At 41.1% G+C, this 17,723-nt stretch overlaps 2 protein-coding genes across 14 annotated transcripts in view; one reads left to right on the top strand and one right to left on the bottom strand.

The window, feature by feature from the left end:
• Positions 1-1,038, top strand: part of LOC144691787 (adapter SH3BGRL-like) — a 40,773-nt gene extending 39,735 nt beyond the window's left edge. For all 13 annotated transcript variants that reach the window (XM_078560271.1, XM_078560270.1, XM_078560274.1 and 10 more), the window contains one exon: positions 900-1,038. The gene's annotated coding sequence lies outside the window, so the exon portion shown is untranslated. The remainder of the gene's footprint in view (positions 1-899) is intronic.
• A 5,350-nt stretch (positions 1,039-6,388) lies between these two features.
• On the bottom strand, positions 6,389-16,897 carry LOC144692020 (SH3 domain-binding glutamic acid-rich-like protein 3). The gene is made up of 3 exons (XM_078560578.1): positions 16,850-16,897; positions 8,020-8,187; positions 6,389-6,517 (listed from the first exon to the last, which is right to left on the bottom strand). Exons 1-3 carry the CDS (start codon positions 16,895-16,897, stop codon positions 6,389-6,391), a joined length of 345 nt encoding a protein of 114 aa, XP_078416704.1.
• Positions 16,898-17,723: the final 826 nt, after the last annotated feature.

Below are 17,723 nucleotides of genomic sequence, written 5' to 3'. Positions count from 1 at the left end.
TCTTTTACTGTGAAAAGTGACACTGTTTAAACTCGGTCACCACAAGAAAGTTAAAATGGATAATGTAAAACCTTGAGATAAAAACAAAAAGCTAAAAGCTACTGCGGATGCTGGAAATCCAAAACAAAAACAGAATTACCTGGAAAAACTCAGCAGGTCTGGCAGCATCGGTGGAGAAGAAATCAGTTAACGTTTCGAGTCCTCACGACCCTTCGGCAGAACTGAGTATAGTTAGGAGAGAGGTGAAATGTAAGCTGGTATATAACCCTCAACTTCTCTCTCCCCCCGCTCCCCCACCTTAGACCAGCTTATATTTCACCTCTCTCCTAACTATACTCAGTTCTGCTGAAGGGTCGTGAGGACTCGAAATGTTAACTGATTTCTTCTCCACCGATGCTGCCAGACCTGCTGAGTTTTTCCAGGTAATTCTGTTTTTGTAATGTAAAACCATTGTGTGAAATGCAACATCTCATGAAATGTTATTTTACTTCCAACTTTGAAGACTAGAAATTTTGTGGCCTTGTAACAGTGATCTAACACCAATGAGGAACTTTTTACTTGGAGTGAGCATCTGGTCAGAGGATGTTGCCTCCTTTTTATCCTTCCCACTGCACCCAGAGCCAAGCAATAGGCTGGATATTTGGATCTAATTAAATGTGAAATCTAAAAATGTCCACTACTATTGCTATGTAAAACAACCAAAAGCATTTGCTCTCAAATTATGAACTGCTCTCTGTTAGATTAGATTTGAATTCCAGCTTTACTGGGACTATACATTTCACATTTATTGAAGAGTTTACTGCACAGCACGTTGGCCTTGGGAGAAACTACACTAATTTCTGTGATTCAGTAGTGGCCTTTCATTAATCCCCTCTTTCTGCTTTTCCCTTTTTTTTTAGGAAGCAGAAGCCCTTGCGGAGCAAAAGCAAGTGTAAGAACTTGACCCAGGAACATTGCACCACCCATAAGAACCTCAGTAAAAACATTGGCACTGCCCAAGAAGTTCTTCAATTCAAAGAAAACATGGATTTCAACAGAGGAGTAGCCTTCAAACATCTACTCCTATTTTTGCAAATATTGAGCCACAATCAACCTTTTCTTTCTGTTTGTAGATGATTAGCTGCTGTTATGCTTGGAGCCAGTGAGCTTTGTAGAAGCAAAATTAGGTTTTTGGAAGCTGATCTAAGCATTTGCGACAACATGGCATTGTTAAACTCTTTAACACCTGAAACTTTCGTCCTTGGAGCTGCCAGTGAAAGCCTTAGATCAAAGTTTGCCTCCAGGATAAGAACTGCCAATTTTTGCAAAGTTTTGCCTCCTCCTTAATTATGCCAAGTTGCCTCTGTTTCCTATTAATTTTTGCCAATGTTCCCTTCACTGAAAATCAATTGCCGTGAATGTTGGAGAGAGTAATTACTGATAAACAATGTAGCGAAGTTCTTTTTTTAAAATCTCCTTATTTTCCTTTTCCCCTCAATGATGTATTTTAATAGAGCATTTTGGTGTTACATCAACTTTTTAAACAGAAGAAAATAGTTAGGTTAAACTTGCAACATCTTATTTCATCTCTTATTTTCTTAGGTATTCAAATGTCCATCCCCGGATTTGGATAGTGTTTATTCTGGGTCTAGATTATCAGGTGCAGATTCTGTCTTAAAGCAGACAGCTGGGCTGTTCTCTGTTCCATGGTGTTTAGCGTGTAGTACGGTAGTGAAGCTCATGCAGGAGTTGTAAATGTCAGTCTGCTTATTTGAGAAAAGGACTCCTTTCAGTATATGAGGTAAATGTCTCGCCCGATATTCTTACCAGAAGTTTTTTTTGTCAGTTTACATTAAAGGAAGGATAATTGTGTAAATTTGAATCCCCAAGGTATACGATTGCCAGTGTTGCCTACTTGTTTTCCCCTTGTCTAGTATTAAAGGTGACAGTGTCATGGTAGATAGTGTTTAAACTTGCTTTTAACTTTCACTGCTGGACGATAAACGTGGCATTGTGGATCAGCCACTGGTTGTGCCTCTTGCTTACTTGTCCATTGCATTGAAGTTAAATAGAAAAGGAAATCAAGTGGGTTGCATAATGGGTAGTGCATCCACAAGACCACATTTACTGCCCAGCAGTGAAAGTTAGAATTGTCCCTTGATTCGTCTCTCTTGTGCCTTTTTGTGTCAGTTTAGTCTCCAAGCGTAAAGGATCCTGAACAGCAACAACGCAAACGTGAATTAACCCTGTAATGCAACACCTCATGTCTCTCGGGTTTTCTCCATGATTCCGGGACAAATGGCTCTTCATCTCAATTTTGTGAAGCCTTCTAAAATTGATGGGAATGCAACCACCATCTTTTAAAAGCAAATTAAAAGCAGGAGACATCCAGTGCTATGGCTACATTCTTTAAATAACCATAACTGAAAGAAATTGGTTGCTCTCAGTGTTTTTTAGGAACTTACAGCACGGATAGGAATTTTGGCCCTTATTGAATCCCAGTACCATTAGCTGTGTATAGAAAGTAGACCACGTTACATTACCTCTTTCCATAATGGAATATAACTGAAAGGTGCAGTATTAAAAGTGTGCTCCTTGTGGGAGGTATAGGGCTGGAAAACCTGCTAATTTGAACTGGTGGAACAACCCTCGCACAGTTAATGATTCTACTCCGTTAGCTTCTTCTGGAATGTAGCCAAAATACTCTTTACTGCCCATGTCTAACAACTATAATAATAAAGTCCTGTTCCTTCAGTGCTATCACCAAAAAAATGTGATCACTCAAAGCTTTATGAATTCCCTTGCACCCAACAATTATATTTATGTTGTACCCATCAGTGTGTCTTTGTATGTGTGTTTTTTTTAAATACTTGCATAACAAGTTACAGATGTCAGCATTTTTCAATAGCCTTACTTCACTGGGGTCATTATGGGGCAGTGTGCTTGTGTGAAGAGATCCTGACCTACAGGATGTTTTCAGATGACCATCCACTTGGTGACAAAAGGCTCGATCCCTGGATTCAGGTAATATTCTCTCTATGCAAATTGTAGCAAAGGAAAAATGGTGGACATTTAACATTTTGATCATTCAGTTTCAAATTTCAATTAGCCCCTCCATACACTATTTCTTCCAGCTATCCCTGTTCCAATTTCATGTCACGGTCCATTTAAAGCAACTTAAATGTCCATTTATAATACATTCCGTACCATGTGTGAAATTTGGCTTTCGCTGCTGGTAAAACACATATTTTCCGTAATCTTAATTAACATGGTATGTCCCAAGGCCTATTAAATTGTAGTAACAGTTCCTAATATGTAAGTGTGGTCAGAATATTTTACATAGAGATTGTCACAGCGGTGCCCCTTCTGGTCTTCAGGCAATTTCAAGCATACAAATAAGAGTCTCTGGATAGCAGTTGGATGCAAGAACACACTGGCAGATCTTTCCATTCCTTGACCTAAGGTGATGAGGCTAATTGTAGCAAACCAGTGCTGCCGTGATAGAGGCTGTTTACTTCAGCAAATCATGGGAATGAAACCTGTGAACTCCTGAGGAAAAATTTTCCCCCCATTGAGGGGGAAGTTCAGGAGTGACGCGCCTCCAATCGGCGCCCCTGACTGGGGACGCGCTGCCATTTTACGTGGGCGGGCCAATTAAGGCCCACCCATCGTGACGTCTGCCAGGAAGCACTATGCACTCCATGTGGGCGGGGGGGGAAGAGGGGATGGAATTCTTTAAGCTGAGCGTGTGCTCTTTTGCTAAGTGCTACCTCAGGGAGATCAGCACCAAATTCAAAAGTATGAAATATAGAAAAATAAAATTTCCCTGACGTCCCCTCGTGACACTGTCACATGAGTTGGGACATGTCCATCACTTTTAATTAAACTTTTATTAAATTTATAAAAACCCTCATGAAACCTCATCCCGCCCGTGGATGAGGTTTCATGTTTTTTCTGAAGCCCGCTAGGGCTCCCGGCCTGCCCGCCAACCTTAAGGTTGGACGGGTAGGTCCTTTAAGTACTTCAATTAGTTTTTAAATGGCCTCAGTTGGCCGTTGACAGGTCGGTGGGCGCACAGCTGATTTGGCTGCGCCCCCCCGCCGACCCTGAAAATTGAAATGACGCAGGGTGACTGGAGTACCGCCCGGCATCGTCCTGTGTCATTTTACGCTTCGGCGAGTGGGCCCCGCCACCCGCCCGCTGAACTCCATATCCTGCCCCGATTCTCTATTTTGCATAAAGAATTACCTTCACCCACTGAGCCATAAGGGGAACTTTAACAGCCTTGAAAATGCACACAAAAGAAATCTAATACTTTTCACAAATGAAGGTAAATAATATCATAGGACAGGGAGCTAACTGATCTTTGGTAGAGCAGGAATGTGAATCTGTTTTTATAAGCATTTCTGGGGTAGGTGTTGAAGTAGTAGCGGTTCTTTTAGATTTCTGCCTTCCCTAGTGGCATGGTCAAATCACCAGATTATTATTATTAATCACCAGACTATTATTTGTTCACAGTATAGAGGATTCATGCCAGTAAAACCACTGCCAACTTGATAGTCTTAATTAAATGTTGCTGAATCATGCAGTTATTTATAGATGATTGCATGCAACCCTTACAAGAACAAGAACTATTTCTCTAGTACATTATTTTGGAACAGCATTTCTAATCGGTTTTAAGATGCATTTTTCTCCTTTTTTATGTTTTTTTTCCTGCAAATCAGGTTGAAAATCATAGCTGATATTTTTCTTTGTCCACAAGATCTAACTTGTAGATTTAGTTCTTAAAGCTCTATTATCTGTGTTCAAAGATATTAGTTGCTGTGGCAAGGCATCTACCAGCGTCTGCCATTAGCTAGACATGCCCTTGCGCATTTAATTTTTTTTTTTGCACAGTTAGTTGCTGAAAGTGAGAGTTGATAGTGCAGTGAGGGAAACTGGGTTTCTGGAACTTGAGTGAACAGGGAAAGCAACTGTGCATCTCCTAACGAATCTGTTTGGAGAACTGTGAAATAAACTGCGCAAGGACTGGGAAGGAGTTGTAATTTAAAGCGGATGAATTTAATGCCAAATTGGGTACAGAGAGGCAAAGAACAATAGAATTGAGAGAGAGAGAAATGGAAAGGAAAAGTAAAAAATGGTTTAAATTTCACATCGAAAAAATCTCCAGCAATATTAAAACTTGAAGGAATGAGACTCTGCAGTTGTAAAAGTTAATTTTCAGTGCCAGGGAGGTTTAGTGGTAGTAATTGACACGTCACGTCATTAAAAGGGTACTTAGATGGAAATGGGCAAAATTCAAATTCATGTCATGAGTATAGTTAATATCTACCATGCAAATACAGCAACTCCAGAACTTTTCAGTAGTGAAGACAGGCATTGCAATGTCTTTCTTGCAAAGCTAATGGCAGAGTGGCGCAACTCGGGCAGGAGCTTTTGAGTTTACGCACACATCTGTGTCTCATCTGAAGCTGCTGTATCATTTATGCATAAAAAACAGAGAACCAAAGCCTCTTCATTATTTATTTCTCAATGATCTTAGTAATTGAGCTTCCCATTCTTCCTTCTTAATGGATTATTGGCATACTGTCTCTCTGAGACATCGCCATTCCTACTAAAGATGGTACCAGTGTTTAACAAGCACTCCAGAACCGTAGCCCAACTGCTATTGCTACTGGTAAAATGCACATAATTCCTTGCATGTGACTCTTAATAAAGCCCTTCTCAAACTTGCTATTTGGTAGGGCTCCTACAGCCCTCAGAGCTTTGTTCCTCCAACTCTGGCCTCTTGTGCATCCCCATTTCCTATGCTGCTCCATTGATGGCCATGCTCCAGCTGTCTAAGCTCTGTAAAGTCCTCTCCAAACCTCTTCACCGCTCTGTCTCTTTTTAAGACATTGCTTAAAACCTACCACCTCATTGATCAAGCATTTGGCCAGCTGCCCTGATTCCTGTTTAAGTTTGATGCTAATGTTTGCCTGGTTATGCTCCTGCAAAGCACCTTGGCCTATTTTACTACTTTAAAGTCACTTTATAAATGCAAGTCGATTGCTCTTCTCCAAACTGAAAGACAGGATTTTTTGAGTCATGGACTTCTCTGTGCCTTACCTTAATGTATGTCTTTTTTCTCCCTCACTGCCTGGTCTGCAATCTCAAACATCTGAATTTAGGAGCACCATTGTAAAAAAAAAGCAAGAGGATTTGCATTTTACATCTTTTGAGAGTTCAGTGCTGCCATCAGAACTTTACTACCTTTCTACATTTTTAAAAAAACAATTGCTGCAGTTTTTAATTGGTTATCAGTTACAGCTAAAGACCAAATTTTGTGATTTAAAATACACTATTTTATCACAACACTCAAAATATATAGCAGGGAAGGAGCACAAATAGCAGCACTGCATCCATGGAATCAGCTTTCTGCAGTAAAATTTTGATTGGAGTCTGTTGAAAGTTCACAGCCATGTTGCTCTTTCTGTTCAAATTTTAAGAAATGATCAATCTCTTCATTTTCCACAGCATCATAAAACTGCCAGTAATCCTACAGAGGGTTTTTTAAAGACTTGAATTAAATTCATTTTAGTTTATGATATTTCTCTATGATATTTCATAAATTATTCAATTAAACATTTCACTGCTGGTCAATTGGGTGATGTGGTGTGGTGGACTCTGGGAGAGAGAGAGACAGTGCTATCTATTGATGCATACGGGGGCTCTGGCTACCAGAACCTTTTGTTTGCCAAGGATCCAGAGTTTTGTAATAGACAAAGGGACAGGGACATGTGAAGATTTCCATAGCTGGTAGTGACACTCCCTCATGTGACCCGAGGTACAATCCTGTTTGTTCCTGCCCAGCAATATCTCTACTCCAATTGGTGCTTCATCAGCAACCTGCCACAAATTGGTAGTGAAGTATGTGTGAAAACGCCTAACAAATGTACCAGTAGGGGGATGAATTACAAATGTGTGTTTCTCAGCTGGTAGAATAATGCCCACATGTGTTTGTACAGCACCATATTAAGCCATAATATTTAATCTGTTGGAGCAGCTTTAAAATACATCAATTCATACACTTCATAATATGAAAGATAAATAAAACTCAGCCTTCCACAGTTCCCTCCCACAGTTTATAGCACATAGCAGTCAACTGTATTTTCATTGACCTGTTCTCGGTGAAAGGCACTGTCCCCAAAATCTGAGGCTGATAATATGGGCCTGTTTTCACATTGACAGTGTAACCATTTGTTATATGCCTAAGTAATGGACATCTGCAGGGCATTCAAGAACTGTGAATATTAGAGCTAAGTTTAATCTGGCCTCAACTGACATTAAAACACACACATCTTTAAACAGGAGTCACTTAAGGACTGAAATATGTTCTTTTTTTCTTCCCGTCAAGAAGGTTGAGGTCAATTGTGAAGATCAGCTAACTATGCTGATCAGTAATTGACCAGCATTCTTGCTGTATGTGGTTCCATTACGATCTAGGTGAAATACTAACCAATTGAGTGATTAGGGCAGAGCTAGGTGATGTGCTTAAAAGTTTTAACTTTAGGTCACCAGACCATCATGCTTACATGTTTCTGTAGCTACCATCCTCACCATTTCTGAGTTTTGTGTCATCTGCAAACTTAACACATATGAAACTCCTCCACTAACATTGGGCTGACTGACCTGCAATAACCAGTTCTATCAAAAAACAAACTTGAGGGATAAGAGTGTAACATTTGCAATCCTCCAGTCTTCTGGCACCATTCCCAAATCTAAGGAGGATTGGTACTTTGCAGCCAGAGTCTCCACAATCTCAACACCTACTTTTCCCAATATCTATCTGGACCTGGTGACTTTTCTGCTTTGACTTCTGCCAATCTTTTAAGTCTTTTTATCCTATCATATTTCTCTACTACCACCACCTGATAGATGACAAATTGACTGGAGGATATTAAGCTGAGATCTGATATTTTATCCAACATTAAATGTATGATTTTAATGAAAACTATGTTCTATTTCACTGGTCATAATTCCAAATTAAAGATCTCTTACCCCACAATAGCTGTTATCATTGAATATTTGTGGTGGAAGAGCGGACGGGTTGCCTGTCCTGCTTCTCATTTCTTCCAGAAGTGTTTCACTGACTGAGATATCGATCCGTTTGTATTCTATTCTTTTTATTTCCAACACCCTTTCCACTTCTGACTGTTGAGACCTGACCTAGGAGCAGCGAAGAATCCACTAAGAACTAAAATAGAAAGCCATCTTTGACACTTGTCAGCCAGAAGCAGCTCATGTATACAGCTTCTCACTAGCGGTATTAAAGTACTTAAATTCTGTCCTGGACCATAAACCCTTAAAAATGTAATTCAAGGCAGATGGGCTTGTTATGGAGCAAGATTTCCTGGAGTACTAGCTCTGGTGTCACTAGTACAAAGTACATTTAAGATATGCTGCAAGTTTTATGTAGTCTTAACATATGTAATATTGAATTCAAATCTGTTGGAGCTCAGCCTGATGGGAGAACCAAACACGGGATCTTCCTGGTGAGAATAACTCAGCACAACACTGGCAGATGCAATTATCCACTGAGCCTTTTTTCCTCTTTCCAATGCAAGCTGATTTAAAATGAGGATCATTTTGATACATTTAGCTAGTGTGTTGTAGTGTTGCCATGTGAGAGGCTGATGGTTAGCCAGTAGTAGATGTGACTGAGAATATGGTAGCATTGTGGTAGTAAACTTTTTGCTCGAGCTCAAAAACTCATCATAATTATAAAATTGAATGCAGTCATTCTGGTAAATTTGTGGCTGACACCGGGAAAATGTTGCTACTTAGAAGTACTGGATTATTGTAAAAATCCAACTGGTTCACATTTGTATTTCAAAACAAAGGGAAGCTGGTACCTCTATCCCATCTGGCCTTTTTTGCACCAATTCTCTCTTGACCTTGTTGGAGGGCCAGTGAAAAGATGTAGTTGTTTTCTGTGCCTCCAGCCACTGCAGTTTGGATCTGTGGTAAACTGGAGCCCAATCACAATTAAGGGTATAGAGCTCATCTTTCCCAAAAGTGGGTAGGAATTACCATGCATCTGCTGCCAGTGACAATCTATTGATAGTACATATCCCTATTTATATGCAGGAAGGTAAGAAAACCATTAGGCAGTTCTGCCATCTGTTCAAAGAGTGGGTATAATGGCTGGTTTCCGGGAAACAATAACCATCACAAGCAAGTACTTCATAATTAAAAACAAATAAGTCAGCTCTTGGCAGGCAAAAAAAAGAGTTTGCAAGGATTATGCTGTCTTGTTTCTAATAATGGCTCTAAATATTATGTTACTGCCTCAAGGGTCCATGTGGAGCAGAACTTGCCAAGGATTTATTCTGCTAGGCCCTGTAACTAGATTAGACCACATTGGGAGCAGCCCACAAATATTATATCTTCTATTTATTGAAGAAAGGAATATTTTGAGCCAATCAATGGGAGAATATCCCATGTCAAAGAAAGCAACAATATATGTATGTTAAACAGCAGGGACTATAGTGTTTGTAGATAAATTACTCCCTTTTTAGTTACCAATGGTTTATCATGGTGGACGTGGGGAACACAGATGTTTCAGTAATGGATTCAGAATTATGGATGTATGGAAATGGTCTGATTGGCAATGAATGTTGTCAGGGTTATGAGGAAAAAGACAAAAACAATCTCTATTGCCTTCCAACAACCACTACCTCTCACCACCCCATCGCTTCCAAACCTACTTGCATGCATACGCATTTGCTGTAGTAATGCTCCACTTTTTTAAAAAAAAACTTTTGTGGCAGCTACTGATAAGAGATGCATGCTAGTAGAGACAAACCTGGGCTTGAGTTGGAGTGATATCAAGACTGCTGATGGGGTCTTTGACTCTTTCTCACTAAATATGTGATTTAGATTCAGATATACAGTGCAAAATGGACAAATTCACAGATGATATGAACTTGTGGGGAATGGGGGAGTGTATGCAATTAAATCTAGTGAAGCAAAGCAGAAAGATCAAGGTAGATTTTGCAAGTGGACAGATGATATTCAATGCAGATAAATGTGAACTGTTGGACATGTTGGAGTATGTTTCCCACTTGTTTCTGATGAATGATGTGGGATTTACTGGGTGACAGGTTTTGAGATATTTCAAACTGATTGTCAGACAGAATCTTATGTTTGTGAACTTATGTATTTATAACACATTTTACAGGCCACTATTAGGAAAAAACGTCAAGGCTGACACCTAATTCCACAATCAGCCATGTATTTTACCAGTTAATCTTCTGTCAAGAGGTCAAAACCTGGAGAGCAAGTGTCAGCAGGCTCTTGCAATTTGGAGTTGAGAAGACAAGGGCCCACATTTCTAATCCGATGTCCACATACGCCCACTTCCAGCAGCAAGGAAACTTGTGATAAATGCTGTGTTCATAATACAGCAAAGAACCAATTGGATGCAAAAAATACAGGGCAGAACTGAAGGAAATAAGAGATACAGGGAGAATATGTATGAGAATAGATTAGTGGGTAACGAAAGGGAACCCAAAAGTGTTGTATTATTGTGAAGATAGCAAAATGGTAGTCAAAGGATGGGGCTGATTAGAAATCAAAGAGATGACCTTATGGAGGCAGAGGTGGTCAAGGTATTAAATGAGTACCTTGTATCTGTCTTCGAAGAAGATGCTGCCGATGACATTGAAGGAGAAATTAGTAGAAAAATTCTTCAATCCCTTCCCACACCTAGAGGTGCATGAGGCAGACAAAACACATGCTAATATCTGTTTCCATAGCTAGTTTTACTTGGAACAGGTCGCTAGCTTGTCACCAGCAGCTATTGCTTGAGGGGCACACTCTACATCAAGTATAGCTGACCAAGAGACACTCCCCTCTTATCACCTGCTGTAGGCATATTGGAAGGATTTGCAGGTTGATAATTAACCTGTTTGGCCACGTTATGAATGGAACTTCTGTGACTGTCAAGTCCTGGAGTGCAACTTAAACCCAGAGCTTCTAGCTCAGAGACATGGACTTGACCCACGGTGTCACAAGACCGCCCTGTGTAAAAATTAAATAGGATAAAAATAGAGGAGGAGGAGGAGGTACTTGAAGGGTTGGCAGTGCTTAAAGTAGACAGGCCACCTGGTCCAGATGGGATGCACCCTAGGTCATTGTGGGAAGCAAGAATGGAAATGGCAGAGGTTCTGGTCATAATCTTCCAATCCACCTTAGATATGGGAGCGATGCCAGTTGACTGGCAAATGTTATACCCCTGTTCAAAAGAGGGAGAGGGATGAACCTGGAAATTGCAGGTTAAACAGTCCAATGTTAGTGGTGGGGACTTGCTTTAAAGTCATTAATCCAAGATAAAATGAATTAACCCTTGGAAAAATATGGGTTTGGAATGAAAACCAGCATGGGTATGTTAAAGACAAATCATGTTTGACTAATATAATATGCAAAAGCAAAACACAGCAGATGCTGGAAATTTGAAATAAAAATAGAAAATGCTGAAATTGCTCAACAAATCAGGCAGCATCTGTGGAGAGAGAGTTAACATAGTCATGTTTGACTAATTGGGCTGTGATCAAGTAAAAGATTGATTAGATGGACTTTCAAAAGGGATCTGCTAAAACTTATTTTTATTCGTTTATGGGATGTGAACATTATTGGCAAGGCCAGCATCTATTATGCACCCTTAATTGCCCTCAGGAAGCTGGTAGCCATCTTCTTGAACCTTCAGCGGAGATGGTGGTGTAGCGGACTAGTAATCCAGAGGCCCAGACTAATGCTCTGGGACGTGGGTTCAAATCCCACCACGGCAGGTGGTGGAATTTAAATTCAATTAATAAAACCTGGAATTAGAAGCTGGTCATAAAAATAATTGTTGTAAAAACCCATCTGGTTCACTAATGTCCTTTAAGGAAGGAAATCTACCATCCTTACTTGGTCTGGCCTACATGTGATTCCTACATGTGACTCCAGACCCACAGCAATGTGGTTGACACTTAACTGCCCTATGAAATGGCCTAGCAAGTCACTCAGTTCAAGGACAGTTAGAGATGGGCAACAGGTTTTGGTCTTGTCAGTGATGCACACAAACGATGAAAGAATGAATCAAAAAACCCCACAGAAGTCCATGTCGTGTATTTACTCCCAAAGCGCTGTTAGGAAGGAGATTCAAGAATTTTTACCCAGTGATAATGAAAGTAAGGCAATATACTTCCAAGCCAGGATGTCGTGTGACTCATGGGGAACTTGCACATGGTGGTGTTCCCATGTGCCTGCTGCCCTTCTAGGTAGTAGAGGTCACAGGTTCGGAAGGTGGTGTTGAAGGAGCATTGGCAAATTGCTGCAGTGCATTTTGTAGATGATGCATACTGCAGCCAAGATGCACTGCTGGTGGTGGATGAAGTGCCAATCAAATGGGCTGCTTTGTCTTGGATGGGGTGGAACTTCTTAAGTGTTGTTGGAACTGCACACATCCAGGCAAATGGAGAGTGTTCCATCTCACTCCTGATGTGTTTTTTATAGATGATGGAAAGGCTTTTGGGAAGTTGGGAGATGAGTGAGTCACTGCAGAATTTCCTGTTTGACCTCTTTGTGGCTATGGTATTTATGTGGCTAATCCTGTCATGTTTCTGGTCAAAGGTAACCCCAGGATATTGAAGGAGGATTCAGTGATTCAAGGAGAGATTGTTTTTCTCCTCCCTGTTGGAGATGGTCATTGCCTGGCACTTTTGTGGCACAAATTAAACTTGTCAATTACCAGCCCAAGCTTGAATGTTGTCTAGGTCTTGCTGCATATGGACACAGACTGCTTCAGTGACTGAGAAGTTGCGAATGAAACTGAACACTATGCAATCATCAGCAAACATCCCCACTTCTGACCTTATGATGGAAGGAAGAATATTGATGAGCTGCTGATGATAGTTGTGCATAGGACACTGCCCTGAGAAACTCTTGCTGCAATGTTCTAAGGCTGAGATAATTGGCCTCCAACAAACATAACCACCTTCCTTTCTGCTAGATGTAACTAAACCCATGGAGAAATTTCCCCTTGGTATCCATTGACTTCAATTTTCCAAGAGATCCTTGATGCCACCTTCAGTTAAATACTGCCTTGATGTCCTCTGTGCCAAAATTAAACCGACCACCATAGAAATACATGATTTACAGTTCGCAGATGACTGCAGTGTCATTGCCCACTTCACACCAGATTTACAAGCCACTCTCGACTTCTGCAATCCTGCATACAAGAAACACGGCCTGTCTGTGATTGTCGCCAAAACAAAATACACATCAACCCACACCTGGTCAGTCAAATATTCCACCTCCCATATATGTTGAAGGAGAGATTCCGGAATACATCAAGCACTTCCCATATCTTGGCAACCACCTCTCGAAAGGCCACCATTGCACCAGCTCAACCTTCTACAAACCATGGCAGCAAATATTTGACAACAAAGATCATCGCAAGTCAACAAAAGTCCTAGTATGCAGACCAGTTGTCACACCCTCCTACTGCAATTTTAAAAAATTCATTCTTGGGATGTAGGTGTCGCTGGCAAGGCCAGCATTTATTGCCTATCCCTAATTACCCTTGAGAAGGTGGTGATGAGCTGCCTTCTTGAACCGCTGCAGTCCATGTGGTGTAGGTACACCCACAGGGCTGTTAGGGAGGTAGTGAGACCTGGACTGTGTATTAGCAACACAAGGGCACTAGAGAAATTCCAACAGCAATGCCTTTGCCACATCCTCTGGATTCAATGGGAGGACCATCGAACAAATGCTAGTTTCCTTCTAGCATTCAGCCATCATTCCTACAAAATCAACTTCGATGAACTGGACAGTGTGCCTGGATGGCTGTAAACAATTTTCAGCACTGTGGGTATACCTACGCCACATGACTGCAGTGGTTCAAAAAGGCAGCTCATCACCACCTTCTCAAGGGTAATTAGGAATGGGCAATAAATGCTGGCCTAGCCAGCAAAACCTACATCCCATTAATGAATTAAAAAATTTGCAGTAGGAGAGTGTGACAACAACTGGTCTGCATACTAGGACTTTTGTTGACTTGTGAAGGTCTTTGTTGTCGAATGTTTGCTACCATAGTTTGCCAGATCCTGTTTTCTCAACTCTCAAATGACCAACGGTCCAGGAGAGGATGAAGAAAACCCTTTAAAGTCACTCTGAATCTCTCCTTGAAGTGTGGCAGCATTGACATTAATGACTGGAACAGCTTGCTATCAGTCATTCAGAATGGCAACAACTTGCCCATCAAGCTCCATCACGCTTTGAGTCATATTGTCTTAATGATGAGGCAGAGAAGGAAACAAACCCTGCCTACTCCGGATCCCACTACCTCGTGTGACATCCTGCCTTGTGCTCAGAGACCTGTAAGTTGAGAATTGGCCTGTTCAGTCACATGAAAACCCATGGCAAAAACTTGCAACCCGGAGTCAACGTCATCCTCAATTCAAGAGAGCCAATGATGTGATGCCTTGATATCAAGGACAGTCACTGTAAGCTCACCTCTGGAATTGAGTGCTTTTGTCCATGTTTGGAACAAGGTTATAATGAGATATGGAGTCAAGTGGTCCTGGTGGAACCCAAACTGAGCAGGTTATTGGGGAGCAAGTACTGCTTGATAGCACTGATTTAAAAAAAAAAATCCTTTCCACCAGCTTTCTGATGATTGAGAGTAGACTGATGGGGCAGTAATTGGCTGGTTTGGATTTGTCTTTCTTGAGGACAAGACATACCTGGGCAATTTTCCATTTTGCCAGGTAGATACTAGTGTTATAGCTGTTCTGGAACAACTTGGATAGCAGAATGGCTAGTTCTGGAGCACAAGTCTTCAGCACTATGGCTTGGATGTAGTTAAAGCCTTTGCTATATCCAATGCATTCAGTTGTTTCTTGAAATCAGGTGGAGTGAATTGAAATGACAAGACTGGCATCTGTGATGGGTAGGGATTTCAGGAGGATGTTGATAAGGATTATCCAGTCTGCACTTCTGACTGAAGATGTACCACTGTAATAGGCATTGGCAAATTGAACTAGGTAACAAAGGCAGTTGCTGCATGGACACAAAATTGGCTCAGAACCACAGTGAGTTGTTATTTTTTAAACAGGAGTGAAGAGCGCAATGGTGTTCCTTTGTTGCCAATATTGAAATCACTGCTCCTTTTTGATATAAATGACCTGGATTTGTGGTTACAGCACATACTATTAAAGTTTGCAGGTGACAATACTCAGAAAAGTAGCAAACAACGAAGAGGATAGAAACAGATATTAGGAGGACATAGACAAGCTGGTGAATTGATCAGACCTATTGCAGATGAAAATTAACATGGAGAATTATCAAATGATTCATTTTGGTGGTAAGAATGACACCTAGAGCATTTACGGACACTAGTCTTTCAATGTGGTAGGACATGTTGAGAAGGCTGATTAAAAAGGGATACAAAATCATTGGTCTAATTTATAGGCAACAGGCTAGAAGAAATTTGTCACAGGCAATATCGGATCGGCCACCTGTTCTATACAACTCCTGATATTCAGTTACATTGCAGTCAGTAGAACTAAATATCAGGTACTGCATATAATAGGCAGCAAATCTGATACCACTTGTTCCATGTCACCGACTGAGATGAATTTCTAGCACAAAGAATACAAAAGCAAGGAAGTTATGCTAAACCTATATAAAATACTGGCTAGGTGACATAATTTTGGGCACCAGACGTTAGGAAGGATTTCAAGGCCTTAGAGGGTGCAGTGAAGATTTACTAGAATGGTATCAGGGCTGAAATGCCTGTTAGACGAAGAGACTAGAGAAATTTGAATTGTTCTCCTTACAGCAGCAGAGAATATTCAATATCATGAAGGGTTTGGATACAGTAAATAAGGAGAAGGGTAACTAACCCAGACCGCTGAGATTTGCGGCAAGGAGCAAAAGAACTAGGGGCAACAAGTGGGGAAAAAATATGAAGCGAGTTGTCAGCTGGATTGCACTGCCTGCAGATTCAATAATCACTTTTAAAAGGGGACTGGGTAAATATTTGAAAGGGAAACCTTTGCTGGACAACGAGGAAAGAGAAGGGAGTGGAAAATATTGGATAGCTCTTTCAAAGAGTGACACAAGTGTGATTGCCCAAATGTGCTGAAAGTCTGGACAGAAATCGGGACAGAATCCCTTGCTGCCCCCGGACAGGCCAATCATCTTGCTCCGGCTGAAATCGATGAGCCTCACAGATCAGGAATCAGAAGCGGGAATTCTCGGTTTGATGGGTCAGTGCGCCACAGGTTCCACTTACCCAAGGATGGGTGAAGTCTGCCAGTAATTGAAATAATAGTAGGTGTGTCAATGTGGTGGACTGAGACAACGGGATGTTATATGTTAAAGCGCGTGTTTTCATTAAATGCGAGAGATCCCAGAGCCTTTGTTTAGTTTTAAACTCGGGAAAATTCCACCGGATCTGGGCAGCTGCTTTCAAATGATTTTGTGTCGAAATATCTTACAAGTGTAATTTGTGCTTCTCTTCACTATCTTAGCGATCCCTCACAACATTTTATGAGATATAATAGTCTCCAAAACGATCATGAATGATCTCCAATGACTAAAATTGGGAAATCTTGATTTTTATATATATATACACTTAAATAGGGAGCTGGTTACACCGAATAATTAATTATATATAAATAATTCTATGAGAATTCATACCCAAGATATTTCGAATAAATTAATTATATTAACAATGTTTCTAGAATATTAAACTGAGACTTGGTGAAAGTTTGGTTTGGTAATGAGCTGTGCCGCCGCCTGAAGGCTGCTTGGGTCCATCGCCCTGCGCCACATTTACCTCTCTCGATGCTGACACGCTCGAGATGTACAATTGGACTCCAGACATGGCTCGTCCCACCTTCACTTGAACAACTTGACCGCTACTTATTACACCCTCTTCCCCCCTCCAGCCCAGCAGCAGCTTCGGTTCTGCCCGTTGCACACATTGCGTGACTGGTCAGAATTGCAAGAGGTTGTCTCGAAGACAATGCGCTTTAAAGGCGAGAGCAGTGTTGCCCCGTACAGTGGGAGTATTCAAATTGTAGTTTTAGAAAACGGCCGCTGATATCGCAGATTATTTGAAATTAGTCAAACTTCTAAAAGGAATCACATCTTGTATGTCAACGTCAACGAGTAGGAACTGGAATAAGATGACAATTCTGAGAATCGGGTGTCATATGTGGGATTCTGCACAGGGTGATTGGGATGTTTCTAGGGCGGTAACCTGGATATCAAAAGTCTTTTCATTAATAGATTATCCTACTCCCCTCTCGCTCCGTACCCTCTGTTTTAGCGAGCTTCCAGCTTTGGAGACAGAAAGCTATGGCTTCGACTTCCAGTTAGTCGCATGAGTCTCGGCTGGTATTTCCGCCCCTCACCGCGGGGGTAAGCTACATTGGGTGTGATGTTCTTTGGATGTGCTATTAAACTAAATCCTATTAATGTGGATTTAGAAGATCTGAAACCATTACCCGAAGAACAAGACTCCCGGAGTCCTGTCCAGCATTCTTCCCTCAACAGCATTTGTAAAAACAGATCAACCATTCATCTCATCGCTACATCTGCCAGATGCAAAATGGCAATAACTGCATTCATTTCCTGTGAGCGCTTGGGATGTTTCTCAGAGCGAAGTAACGAGAAGTAAGTTCCATCTCTTGTACTTCATGTCTCTC

This window comes from Cetorhinus maximus, chromosome 16 (assembly GCF_964194155.1).
Source record: "Cetorhinus maximus chromosome 16, sCetMax3.hap1.1, whole genome shotgun sequence".
Lineage (NCBI taxonomy): Eukaryota > Metazoa > Chordata > Chondrichthyes > Lamniformes > Cetorhinidae > Cetorhinus > Cetorhinus maximus.
Note: the sequence above shows the minus strand (reverse complement) of the source record. Positions and strands in the feature narration are given on the sequence as shown.